The sequence below is a fragment of the Astyanax mexicanus genome, chromosome 4 (assembly GCF_023375975.1).
Source record: "Astyanax mexicanus isolate ESR-SI-001 chromosome 4, AstMex3_surface, whole genome shotgun sequence".
Lineage (NCBI taxonomy): Eukaryota > Metazoa > Chordata > Actinopteri > Characiformes > Acestrorhamphidae > Astyanax > Astyanax mexicanus.
In genome coordinates this window covers 53,085,058-53,099,063 of record NC_064411.1, presented here as the reverse complement: position 1 = coordinate 53,099,063, position 14,006 = coordinate 53,085,058, and the positions used below count along the sequence as shown (strand labels likewise).

General features: G+C 40.7%; 1 protein-coding gene across 1 annotated transcript in view; it reads left to right on the top strand.

Moving 5' to 3' along the window:
- The first annotated feature begins 11,563 nt into the window (after positions 1–11,563).
- The window catches only part of tmtopsa (teleost multiple tissue opsin a), a 90,461-nt gene continuing 88,018 nt past the window's right edge, over positions 11,564–14,006 (top strand). The window contains exon 1 of the mRNA XM_022662236.2: positions 11,564–12,121. Coding sequence (XP_022517957.2) covers positions 11,803–12,121 — 319 coding nt within the window. The 5' untranslated portion in view covers positions 11,564–11,802. The remainder of the gene's footprint in view (positions 12,122–14,006) is intronic.

Below are 14,006 nucleotides of genomic sequence, written 5' to 3'. Positions count from 1 at the left end.
AAGAAATAGATACACAGCGCTGTCTCTGTGTCTGTGTGAGTGACAGGCTGCTGCTGCCTGAGAAGCACGAGGGGAAGTGGTAAGAGTAAATACAAGGTAACCACACGCATGGCCTCCATCCACATGGTTGGGCACATGCTTGTAAATGTGGGCACGTGTGGAAAGCTGTGCACCTCAGTCCAGCACAGTTTTGTGACACAGATATTTTCAGTTACAGCGGAATTCACGTTTTTAATCAGCTCTTGATTGTTCCGGACGCTAAAGGCTGGTGACATCATGAGCCCTACATTGTTTAATATTGCGATATACTGTATATCATCAAAAAAAGAACATAAACACAAAGCTGGAGAAACTTTTTTATGCCACTGATTATGAAAGAAGCACTGAATAAGCATGTCTCACTATACTTTTGTCCGAAACTTTGTTTGTCAGTGATTGTGGTTCATGTGCTAGTGCGGCTGAAGTTATGGGTTGTGTAACTGTTTAATGTTTTTTCTTCCACTCTGTATACATATCCAGTATAATGAGGGGTTCTGGTAGCCTAATAACCCTGCGCTAGTTGCCTGGCTGTCCGTCACACGGCTAATTTAGCCAATTGTTACTTTCCTCCATCTTTCTGCCGCTTCTAAACTCTGCTGAAGTTACAAAACTGGTACAATCATGGCCAATCTGAACCGTTAAGACTTGCTCCACACTTCCAGCGAACGCTAAACATCCACTGAAGTGATAAAAACGGGGAATGAAACTTTTAAAACGGGACCTCGGTCAAACAGCGCTCTCAGAACGAGCCACCGGGGGTTACCGAGCTCGGCGGCGGCGGGCGGCGCTGCTGAATTAGCCCGGGCTGATGGAGTCTCCAGCGCTGTGAAGCTTCATTAATGTAGTGCAAGTTCCTCATCTTGTATTACTGCTGCAGTGCTGCAATTCTCTCTGGTGCTCTGCTGTGAATGACTCTCTATCATTAGAGGCGAGGCTGCGAGGCGGCCGGGCTTTCGCTGGGTATTAGCTGTCAGTCCTGCAGGTCTTTATTATCCTCCTGTGAAGCTGCTTCTCGCTTTATTCGGGAGGCAGCGAGGAGACCACTGTCACCGATAAATTGAACATCCAGCTCCTTTGAAAGTTCTGTAACCAGGTTTTTGAGTGGCTAAGCCCCCGAAACGAGACTAAAACCCAGAAAAACAAGTTCAAATCCTAGGTCATGCTGTTTCTCCATCTTCATCATAAAGAGCTCTTCAAAGAGAGCTGCCACTATAATCAGGACATCGCTGGTTCGAATCCCAGTCATGCAGCTAGCCATCAGCTGCCAGAGCCCTGAGAAAGCCCAATTGGCTTTGCTCTCTTTCTGGGTGGGTACAGTAGATGACGCTCTTTCCCCTCATCACTCCAAAGGGTGATGTTGTTCAGCACAAGGCTGCGTCTGTGAGCTGATGTATAGGAACCGAGCCGAACTGCGCTTTCCTCAGAGTGTGCTGTGATTGTTGGGTTTTGTTTTGCTGTTAACCTCAACAGTATGGATTCTCTAATCGTACTTTATCAAATAAAACGAGAAAAAAGCAGAGAAAAGCAGGTTTATTCGGTTCGATTACCCTTGGCCGGCCGTCAGCTTTGAACTCCTTGCCAAACGTTGAACAGACAATGATTTTATGCATAAAAAGGAAACATCACTCTTGATTATACGCAAGGACATAAAGTCAGATGTCTGAGTTATTAAATACCTAAAAAGTTATTAGTTTAGAAACTAGTCTTCTTCTCCCCAGGATGTGATTCTGCTTTTTAATGTGATTCAATCCTCTCTCCTATTTTCCTCTAAATATTGATAAAACTGATAATTAACAATATACAAAACCCCAACATGATGCTACTCTGTAATGCTGCATCAGTTTAGCAGCAGTTAAAAAAGAGGCGGAGCCTGACTTCACATGTATCGGAGGAGGCATGTGCTAGTCTTTACCCTCCTGATGTTGTAGCACCACCAGTGATGGGGGATATACAGTACAGCTGAGTAGTAGCTAAATGGGCAGGAGAATCAAAGACAATTAGAAATAAATCTTTAAAAAATAGTCTTTGAGGGGCAATGATGGGCAAAGGATCTCCAAATTCAAATATTAAATATGCAAGAAAATGATTAAATGTTTCAAAAAGAAAGACAGCAAGGTATTTGCCACCCGAGGACCCAAAGATCACCAGCATCCAATACTCTTCCATAAATTTTAGATGCAGGTCTTTGGCAGATTGATAAAGCCCTGTTAATCTCCAAAATCTAGTAGAAAACTTTCTAATCTAGAAGAAGTAGAGACAGTTACCAATATGTTTTGCACTATAAGATGCATTATGTAACACTAGTAAGGAACAGGGGTGTGGACATGTTTTCCTTCTAATTCAGTAGGTAAAGCTAAATTAAGCTAAGTAAACAAAACTGCAATCCATAGAAAAAACGAATGCTGGATGTTAATCTACACAGATTTCTCTTATGAAAACTGTTTATTTGGGTGATTAAAACACTTCCGTTTATTTACAGTAAGCTTAGATTTCCAGATTGTGACTAAGGCTGGGTGCAGCATTAGCATAAGCATTAGCAGCTAACTGCTAGCGCTACACTGAGAAACCCTGAGTGTTCCGATAAGCCAGGGTAATATTAGCTAGTGGTTTTTCCCATGTATCTTGTTTTAATACAGTAAACACACACACTACAGTCTATTATATACTCACTTTTGAATGGTGAAAGAGCTAGCATTTAGCACAGTTAGCGGCTAATGCTAATGTTGCTCCAGCAGTGATAGCAGGGAGTTAGCACCAGACCGATAATACAGGCCGATAATACTCACCTCTGTACAGCATAAGAGCTAACTAGTGCTTAGCGTAGTGAACAGCTAATGCTAATTATGCGTTTTCTTTCTTTTCATGACTATTTCCATTGTAGATTCTCACTGAAGGCATCAAAACTATGAATGAACACATGTGGAGTTTTATGTACTTAATAAAAAATGACCTGCCCTCCACAGTCACTGGACCTGAACCCATCCAGATTTGAGGTTTGGGGTGAGCTGGAGCATAGAGTGAATAAGACAAAGGAGCAACAAGTGCTAATAAACACCTCTGGGAACTCCTTCCTTCCTTCAAGACTGCTGAAAAACTTTTCATTTCAGGTGGCCACCTCTTGAAGCTCATTGAGAGAATGATGCCAAGAGTGTGCAAAGCAGTAATCAGAGCAAAGGGTGGCTATTTTGAAGAAACTAGAATAGAAAACATGTTTTTAGTTGTTTAACCTTTTTTTATTAAGTAAATAAAACTCCACATGTGTTCATTCATAGTTTTGATGCTTCAGTGAGAATCTACAATGTATATAGTCATGAAAATAAAGAAAATGCATTGAAAAAGAGAAGGTGTGTCGAAATGTTTGGCCTGTACTGTAAGGGGCACCGGATTATAAGGTGCACTGTCGATTTTTGGGGAAATGAAAGTATTAAAAAAACAAAAAAAGCTGGATAAACTCTTTTTTTAAAATACCAAACCAGGACATGAGCAGAACTGCAAACCGTTTTACTGTAGGATGTACGGTTCCTGAATTAGAGCTGAAAGAGTGAGTTATCTGCTTGTGTTTCGTTGCAGGGTTACCTGAGGACACTCCTCACCCCCTACAGCGCTTACCCCACACTCTTATCTTTAAAATGCCTCCAAACTTAAGAAAATCCATAAATCCAGTCGCCAGTAATCCTCATTTATATCCAACCAGTGCTTGAAATAATCTGAGGCAGAAAAAAAATAATATAAAATTTAATGCTTTATTAAACGCGTACTATTGGACGCTCCACGACTTCCGCCATATCTGCTGACACGATGATATTTAAATTAACCCTCTTAGCCAATCGGGTGCTGAGTTCTGCAAGCTGAAATGGGGGGTGGGGCTTGTTACTCCAGACTCAGAGAGAACAAGTGATTTTCCTGAGGGCGGGGGAGCACTTTAAAAGAAACACCGCACAATTCTCTATCTATCTATCTATCTATCTATCTATCTATCTATCTATCTATCTATCTATCTATCTATCTATCTATCTATCTATCTATCTATCTATCTGTATCTGTATCAGGACTAGCACATACAAAAACAGCTTCTCTACTGCAAAATAAAGTATAAAATTGGTAGTTTTTATTCTTTTATAAAGTTTTCAGTCCTTTGGAGAAAGAAAAGACCATTACAGGTTCAGATCACAATAATATCTAACCAGTGAAAGGGAGCAGTTTTTAATTTTATATGATGAATGTAAACACTTTATAGCAAAATGTAGTGTTGCCAAAACAATTCATCCATATAAATATTTCATTTTATGGATCTGTAAATAAAAAATCTAAACAGAAAGTCTGAAAAGCGCCAAAACTGAATAATTAAAGTGTCTTAAATGAATTGTATAAAGACTTCTATGTAATATTAATTCATAGAATTGCCTCTGAATTATTTAATAATAGAGTGAAAGGCCTTCAAATGTGAGTATGTAATTTCAGGCGGAAATTGGTAAAAATAGGCTTGGAGCTTAAGAGGTTAACGTCAATATGATTTTATCTTTTAAAGCTATTTGTTGGCTTTCCATTGCCCTACGCAACAAACACACACACACACACACACACCAGCACACAAACACACACACACACACAGCAGTGTAACACTAGCCCACGGCTCTTCTGTAGCGCATCAGTATTAAAGGCCGGTTTGTTCTCCAGCCCACGGTTCAGTCTGGTGTGTTTTCTCTGCGCCCATTCAGAGCGGATTTACCGCCATTCATAAATTTTAACGGCGGGTTTGGGAGAGGAACAGAGGCAGAATTGAAAAGAAGCCTCACAAATCTTGTGTCAAGGCACGTTTAACCCAGACTGCAGCGCTCTGGCTGTGATTCGTAACATGGGAGGTGTCTGGGTGAAATGGAGACGCGGTGAGTTATTGAGCTGATCTTCAGGCTCTGAGACCGCAGAGCCATCTCTAACCATCACACACCGAGCGCATTTCAATCAGCATAACAACAGCCGGCTGTTGGGTTCGGGTTCGGGGTCAAGGGTGCGCTGAGGCGACCAGGTGTCAGAAAAAGTTCGTCTTTTAAAGGAGAAATCTGGTGTGAAATGAACTTGGGTTGTAGTGAAACATGATAACAAGTACAAATTTTTGTCGAATAACCCATCTCCTCTAAGGGCGTTTTCACACCAGCACTATTTGTTCCGGTTAAAACGAACTCTGGTCCGTTTGTAACTTTAGTGCGGTTCGATTGAGCAGGTGTGAAAACAGTAATCGCACTCGGGTGCGATCAAAAGAACCGGACCGAGACCAGCTAGAGGAGGTGATCTCGGTCCGGTACCAAACGAACTCAGGAGCGGTTCGCTTGTGGTGAGAACGTGATCCAGTTTCGATCCGACCCAGCTATTAAATATAGTCCATTTATTTGAGCTAAACGGCTGATAAGACGCAGTCTAAACTGATATATTAGCCAGATAACGCTAATTACCACAGCTAAGAACAAACGCTGCATTCACAGCTCACGGCCATGTAACTCTGTTTACTATGTTTACATCTGCGCTGCACATAGAAACGCTGTGTTTAAAAGTGCAGCGCTTCAGCGTTCAGTGTAAAAACACATATTTGCGCTGGAACACAGAATCTTCTCGCTATATTTACTTTTTTTGTATATGTATATTTACTTCCACGCCAGACCACGCTCTGACCAATCACAGGACACAGCCTGCTCGCGTGTTTATTGGTGCGCATTTTGGTGCGTTTACATTTAAGCCTGTGTGAAACCAGACTAAACAGAGGGAGAAAACGCTCCGAGTAAACGAACTCATCAACTGATTCGGACCAGAGAAACGAACTACAGGTGTGAAAACGCCCTTAGTCCCAGCATTCTAAAACAGAGCTTTTAGCCGATGCTCCCAACAAGCTTACAATGCTAGTCAATACAATATTTAAATATCCTTGCTGGCTGATGTTTTGCTCACTTTTGCATTTTGTCAGTTCGCTGCGGAGTCTACAACCCCCACATGTTCCTCAGGTAGTGCAGCTCATCCAGCATGGCACACACTAAGAAAATGAGTACAGATTTGTACTTAAAAGAGTATAAAGCTTGTCGCTGGGGCTGTACCTTATATTGAGGTACAAAAAAGTACCTTTCAGTGAAAGTCCTTTTTTGTACCCATGGTTTTTGTGCCAGTAAAGATTATAAAGATTATAAACATTATCATCAACTAAATATGGCTCAAAAACTTGATGATCCAAAATTGTCTGGCTTTCAAATAAAAATTGTGCAATTAAAATATATATTGTTGTGATACAGAATACTGAATGTACCCTTTGGCTGCAGGTTAAATGGTACAAATTTGTACTTATTGCTGTTAGAAATCACTTTGTACTTCAGAGGGAACAAATCAGACCCTGTAAAGACCAATATTGTACCTTTGAGGGTACAATTATAAAGAGTAAAAAAAAATACTCGTTTCGTACCTCTGTTTTTTTAGAGTACACATCAATGTGAGCTGTGGCAGGAAGGTTTGTTGTATCTGTCAACACAGTGCCCAGAGCATGGAGCAGATACCAGGAGACACCAGGCGACATGGAGGGGGCTGTAGAAACCAAACCATTCCACCCCCCCTCCCCCCCAATTATCATTGTATAATTCGCACCCTGTTTAAAACTGATGCTCTCAAACACTTTATTAAGAGGCAAGAAATTCAAGTAATCAACTCTTGATGAGTTCAGCACAGCTGTTAACTGAAAGCCTGAATTCCAGGTGACTCTACCTCACAAAGCTGACTGAGAAAATCTAAAATCTAAAACAGATTCTGGTTTGTTTAACACATTTTTTGTTGTTTGTTTTTGTAATTTAGAAGTCAATTCAGCTACAAATCATCATTTAAACATTTAATACCCCCAAAACCTTTAAGAATATGTGGCATTAATCAATCCAGTCTGGTATACTGATTGCTCTGGGCCTTTTCAATGATGTTTTGGGTTAAAATACACCCAAATAACACACTGTTGCTGGAGAGTCCTGCCCTCTTTGAGATTTGGTTGGCGTAGCCTACTTCAGAACTAGGCCAAGGCACATATAAGCCAAACTCTCCCGCTTACCCGCCATCCTCGAAATAGCACAGCCGGTTTCCAGTACCGGTGTAAGTAGGAGGAGCCTGAGCCTTTACAGTCTGGAGAAATGAATATCCAGCGTGGAATCCCAGTGAGGTTAATTAAGACAGGGAGCGTTAATGATCCAATTACATCATTTAATTCATCACAGCTCATCGCCGAGATCCTGAAGGTAACGATCCTGAGGGAATTATACTGCAAGTTATTGCAGACCCTGTGACGATCCATAAATCTCAATCAATGCCTTATAACTAACCATTAGCACTTCATAAGGAGATCTGACGCGGCAATATAAACAGAATGAAGTGACTCTGGCTTAGGGAACTGCACACAGTTATAATTAATGGGATGGAGCTTTTCTCTTTTACTACGTTTATCGTTAAAAGCATGAAAGTTTCAGAGACATTTTGCTGTATATTTTGTTTGTATGAAGCCCTATCTGGATGGGATCAGTTTTTTATCCTCTGTGATTTTATTCCTGTCCGGAACGACCATGTACGTGGTTTTCTCAGACGTCTGAGAAAATTACAGGATTAATTATCTACTGTTTTTCACTGAACTCCGTGGTCCTCCAGTAATTTTAGTCCCGTCCAGACGGACATCTCTGAATTTTGTCTCCTCGCTTTTAATAAAATAGCTATTTGTCCACTGACACGCACCGTAATTACTGTACACTTTGGGTACACGTTTCCACGGAGATCCATGTAAAACACAACAGCGAGTGGAAATGGAGGAGCTACTGAACGCGATGTCACGTGACCGAGAAAGCCTTAAAAAAAAAAACCCTCACTGGTCCTCCTGTTTTTTTAAATTGCAGTACGGACGCAATTGGCAATCATCAGGACAGATCCAGGAAAGAAAGAGCATGAGTTCCCTCCTTTGTAAGGGATAAGTTCATCAGAGTTTCCAGCCTCAGAAAGCGCAAGTTAACAGTTGCCCAGATAAGAAACCTCTGGAGTATAATCAAGAGGAAGATGGATGATCACAAGCCATCAAACCACCAAACTGAACTGCTTGAATTTTTGCACCAGGCGTAAAGCAGCATAAAGTTATCCAAAAGCAGCGTGTAAGACTGGTGGAGGAGAACATGATGCCAAGATGCATGAAAACTGTGATTAAAAACCAGGGTTATTCCACCAAATATTGATTTCTGAACTCTTAAAACTTTATGAATATGAACTTGTTTTCTTTGCATTATTTGAGGTCTGTCTGAAAGCTCTGCATCTTTTTTGTTATTTCAGCCATTTTTCATTTTCTGCAAATAAATGCTCTAAATGACAATATTTTTATTTGGAATTTAGGAGAAATGTTGTCTGTAGTTTATAGAATAAAACAACAATGTTCATTTTACTCAAATATAAACCTATAAATAGCAAAATCAGAGAAACTGATTCAGAAACTGAAGTGAGCTCTTAATTTTTTCCAGAGTTTTATAAATGTGTGTGTGTGTGTGTGTGTGTACATGTGTATACTCCAGTCACCACAAGGTGGAGCAAATCGCCTCCAAACTTTGCTCTCACTTCCCTCCGAGCCCAGTGAAGCTGTAAAACAAAGTTGTGCATTTTTCTCAAGCCTCACCGCCTCTCCACCACCTCTGGGGCTTTCTGCACTTTAAACCAAACCGATCAGTTCAGCTCAGCTCCACACACTGCTGCTGCTGCTGCTGCTGCTGCTGCTCTGGCTCCTGATGAAACTTCAGCTGCTGCTGCTCTGTCTGTGTCTGGGATGGAACGATGAATGGAATTGATGGATATACACCTTGCTGTTTTATCTTCTGTTGATCTGCCTGTTGCATTGGGCATGCAACTCTAAAGCCTGGTCTGCAGTTTCTCTCAGCGGATTGCTTTTTGCTCCTTTTCTCCTTCAGTCACCCCTGCTCCTAACTTTTCACAAGATTATAATGGATTCAAACTCTTCCTCACGGATTGTACTTCACTTTCTGGACCTGTCTCACTACTTTTAACCACTACAAGTTTCTTTTCTTTTTTTTCTGCATTTAAAGTTAGACTTGTGGTGATTGCATTGAGCATTGAACTGCAATTAGGGGTCCAAGCACGCCTAAGAGCAGTGAGAACAGTTGCATGCAAGTCTTGCAAGGTGCAAGACATGCAAGGTGTATTGCAACACTTACAGGAGATTTTGGTGATTTAGTGCTTTTTTTGTCACTCCGGGATTGAAATTCCTCAAACACAGTTGTGCATAGAAGAGATTTTCTGGCATTTTGTTTTACCAGATGCATGGATGCAATCAATTAAAGCTCACTTTAGTTGCATTTGAATTCTAGAGAAAGAGTAGCAGTTGTGCACACTGTTGCATGAGACTGTTCACAGAGCCACATTGGTGCTTCAGCACTTTCTGAGTTGTTTTAAATCAGAATTGCATTTAGTGGTCCAAGCTTTAAGCAGTGATGCAACTCTATTGGGTTATTCACATTGTTACGTGCAACTCTTTGAGTGCAACTCTTTGGGTGCAACTCTCTGGGTGCATTACTTTATTGCAACACTTTTGATGCAACTTCGCTTTTATTGCCTCTCTAGGCCCCAACTTTCTTGAGCACGCATTTCTATTGACTGTTGTAGATGCATGCTTTGCTTTTTCACCATCAGTACAAGTACATTCCGTTCAGTTGCATTTAAACACTAAAAAGACTAGCTTTTCTCTGTGCATAAATTGCAGTTGCAGCTCCTTTATTAGGTGTCCAATCACTGTTAATGCTGTGTTGCAGATTGCAACCTCTGGAATGTAATGCAACTTTGGTGTTTCTGCACTTTCTGGCTTGATTGATGATGATCTGCAATTTAGGGCACTGAGCCAACTCTATCGCGTTGTTCACATTTATGTTGCATGCAACTTTAGTGTAAATCACTGCTTTTTGTATTTAATTGCACTTAAAAGAATTGCTTTTCTTTGCTGTTACTAAACTACAGTACGGAGTCCAAGCACAGAGCAGTGTTAGCAAAGTTGCAATGCTTTAAAGTTTTTTTTACGTGGTTGCATGCAACTTTTTAGCTACCTTCTGCACTTTCCGGGATGTTTACAGCTGAATTGCAATTAGAGCGTCCAAGTACAGTGCAGTCGGTGCAGTGCTGCAGCTTTATCGAGTTAGTTACATTGTTGTAAGCAACTTACGAGGATCACATTAGTGCTTCTGGACGTTCTGGACTCTTTGACACTGAACTGCAATCAGGGGGTCCAAGCACAGTGCAGTCAGTGCAGTGCTGCAGCTTTATCGAGTTAGTTAGATTGGTGGGAGCAGCTAATTTGATGGTTTGCATGCTTTAAACAGTCATTTTCTGAGCTGCTTGGAGCTGAATTGCGATTAGGGGGTCTATGCACAGAACAGTGTTGCAATCCCTACTGAGTTACTTACAGTGCTGCATGCTATCTTTGGATAGTGGATGATTTGACTTTTTGGATGCATTGCAATGCTTCAGACAGTTACTTTCTGGGCAGTTTGAAGCTAAATAGCAAGCACAGAACAGCAATGCAGCCTCATATTGAGTTATTTACATATCTGCACGCTATCTTTGGACTCTTTAGACTCTTTGGACTTTTTGGATGGATTGCAATGCTTCAGAAAGTCAATTTCTAGGGTTTTTTGAGCTAAACAGCAATTAAGGGGTCCAAGCAAAGAACGGCATTGCAGTTCTACTGAGTTCCTTACATTGCTGCATGCATGCATCTTCGGACACTTTGGACTTTTTGGATGCATTGCAATGCTTCAAACAGTTACTTTCTGGGCTGTTTGAAGCTGAATGGCAATTAAGGGGTCCAAGCACCTAACAGTGTTGCAGTTCTGCTGAGTTACTTGCATGCTCAATGGATGGACTGACTATTTGGATGCATTGCAATGCTTCAGACAGCCACTTTTATTCTGAGCTGTTTGGAGCTGAATAGCAAGCACAGAACAGCATTGCAGCCCTATATTGAGTTATTTACATTGCTGCATGCTACTTTACTGCATGATTTTTTAGATTTTTTGGACTTTTTGGATGGATTGCAATGCTTCAGACAGTCACTTTTATTCTGGGCTGTTTGGAGCTGAATAGCAATTAAAGGGGTCCAAGCACAGTCCTATATTTGGACTCTTTGGACTTTTGGATGGATTGCAATGCTTTAGACAGTCACTTTCTAGGCTTTTTTGAGCTAAATGGCAATTAAAGGGTCCATACGCAGAACAGCGTTGCATCCCTACTGAGTTCCTTACATTGCCGCATGCTCTTTGGATGGATTGCAATGCTTCAGACAGATACTTTTTTCTCTGGACTGTTTGGACTATGCTGAACTATGCTTACTATTTTTGGACTTTTTGAATGCATTGCAATGCTTCAGACACTCTGTCGTTTAATTTCACTAGGATTCTACCCTCTCGTGCATTTTCGTGCATTCTCATAGACTGAAAAAAACAAACATATTTTTTGAATGCATGCATTTGCGGCACCAAATGCTGCAAGACTAGCTTTTCTCTCTCTCTTCTTCCCAAAAACTTAAAACAAAAAAAATCCACACTGTAAGCAATGCTGCTACCTTTTCTCTTCTTTTTTTCTTTTCTTTTCTGTTCTTTATCCCTCGTGCTGCACTTTTCCCCCCTCAGTCAGCACTAATGAACCCCTCCAGATGTGAGCGCTCGCGCTGCTAGCTCTACCCCCACTCTCTCTCTCTCTCTCTCTTTTTCTCTCTCCATGCTCGTGTCCTCCGCGGAGGCGCGCTCGGACTCGGGCTCCCCGCGCGCGCTCAGCCCCACCGGCCACGCGCTGGTGGCCGCGTGCCTCGGACTGATCGGCGCGCTCGGGGTGCTGAATAACCTGCTGGTGCTCGTGCTGTTCAGCCGCTACAAGGCGCTGCGCTCGCCCATCAACCTGCTGCTGCTCAACATCTCCGTCAGCGACCTGCTCGTGTGCTCGCTCGCGACGCCGTTCAGCTTCGCCGCCAGCACGCGCGGACGCTGGCTGATCGGGGAGGGCGGCTGCGTGTGGTACGGATTCGCCAACACGCTGCTGGGTGAGTACGGTGCGGTAGAGCGCGCGCAGGCAAGCGCGCACGCTCTGATTGCATGCACTGGGGCTTTAATTGGTTTAATTGCATTAGTTATATATAACTCTGCTACAGTGTTGAATGAACTAATGCATTTAATGCAACAGAAAAATACCTCGCTGATTAGTGTTCAAATAGTGTGCATCAATGCATAGTGTTGCATTAATACTTGCGATGTTGCACTGACACGTTTATAGATAAAATGGTGGTGCAGTAACTCCCAAATGAATGCATCACCGAATGCATGTGACTATAGGGTAAAGGGTAGAGTATTAGTACTGCATTAAAGGCAACAACAAAAAAAGTATTTTTAATTAGCGTTCAATTAGTTTGCATCAATGCATAGTGTTGCAGAAACACTTGCGAAGTTGCACTGACACATTTATAGATAACATTGTGTTGCAGTAACTCTCACACAACCAACTTTCAAAGTTGAAATGTGGTTAAAATATGGTTGAAATAAAATTTAAGTCAACAGTTTTAAAAAAATGGTTGGATGGATGAATGACAAAGTGTTTTTATTCCATTTGCATTAATTGCTTTTTAATTTGGCACCAATTCTTTACTACACCTGGGGGATTTTCATGTTTTATTAGTTTTACTGCTGTGTTTCTAAGATCAAATGTTGAATCAAATTGCTAGTGGTGGGTAACATTCTTTATGCTCAGCTTTACTACAGTGATGCAATTGTCATAAACATGGTAGTATTAGTATTGCAATACTGCATTTAAGGCAACAACCAAAAAAAAATCCTTGTTAATTAGTGTTCAAATATTTTGCATCAATGCATAGTGTTGCAAAAATACTTGCAATGTTGCATTGCCCCATTTATAGATGAAACTGTGTATGCATTACATTATTAATAGGTTGTACAGTGTTATCTATTGTGTTGCAATAATGCACACACTTGCAATGTTGCAGTGAATTATGGCATTAACACGAGGGAGGTATCAGTATTGCAACAAAAATACTTTGTTAATTTGTGTTCAAATAGTTTGCATCAATGCATAGTGTTGCAAAAACACTTGCAATGTTGCATTGCCACATTCATAGATGAAATTGTGTTGCAGTAAATCTCAAATGAATGCATCATTGAATGCATGTGCCTAATGTCACATATTGAAGCCGTATGAAAGTAAATGTGTATGTATTTTGTTATTTATATGTTGAATAGTGTTATATTTTGTGTTGCATTATAGCGTTAACATGAAGGTAGTATTAGTGTTGCAATACTGCATTAACGGCAACAGCAACAAAAAGTCCTCTTTAATTAGGGTTCAAATAGTTTGCATCAATGCATAGTGTTGCAAAAACTTTTATGATGTTGCTTTGACACATTTATAGACAAAACTGTATTGCAGGAAACTCATTTCACAAAGTAAATAAGTATGTATTACGTTATTAATATGTTGTACAGTGCTATATTGCATTATGGCATTAACATGAGCATAGTGTTAATATTGAAATACTGCATTAAAGGACACAAAAATACCTTAATTAATTAGTTAATTAGTTTTCAGATAGATTGCAACAATGCATAGTGTTGCATTAATACTTGTAATGTTGCACTGACACATTCATAGATAAAACTGTGCTGCAGTAACTCTCAAACAAATGCATCACTGATGCATTAATGCTCAAAATCATGCAAGGACTAATGTCACATATTGAACCCATATGAAAATAAATGTGCAGGTATTACGTTATTTATATGTTGTATAGTGTTGTCTTTTGTACTGCATTAATGCATGCACTTACATTGACACACTTGATGTGATAAATGTGTGTTGCAGTAAGTCTTAAATTAACACATTACTGTTTCATTAATGCATATATGAGTAATGCAGTAATG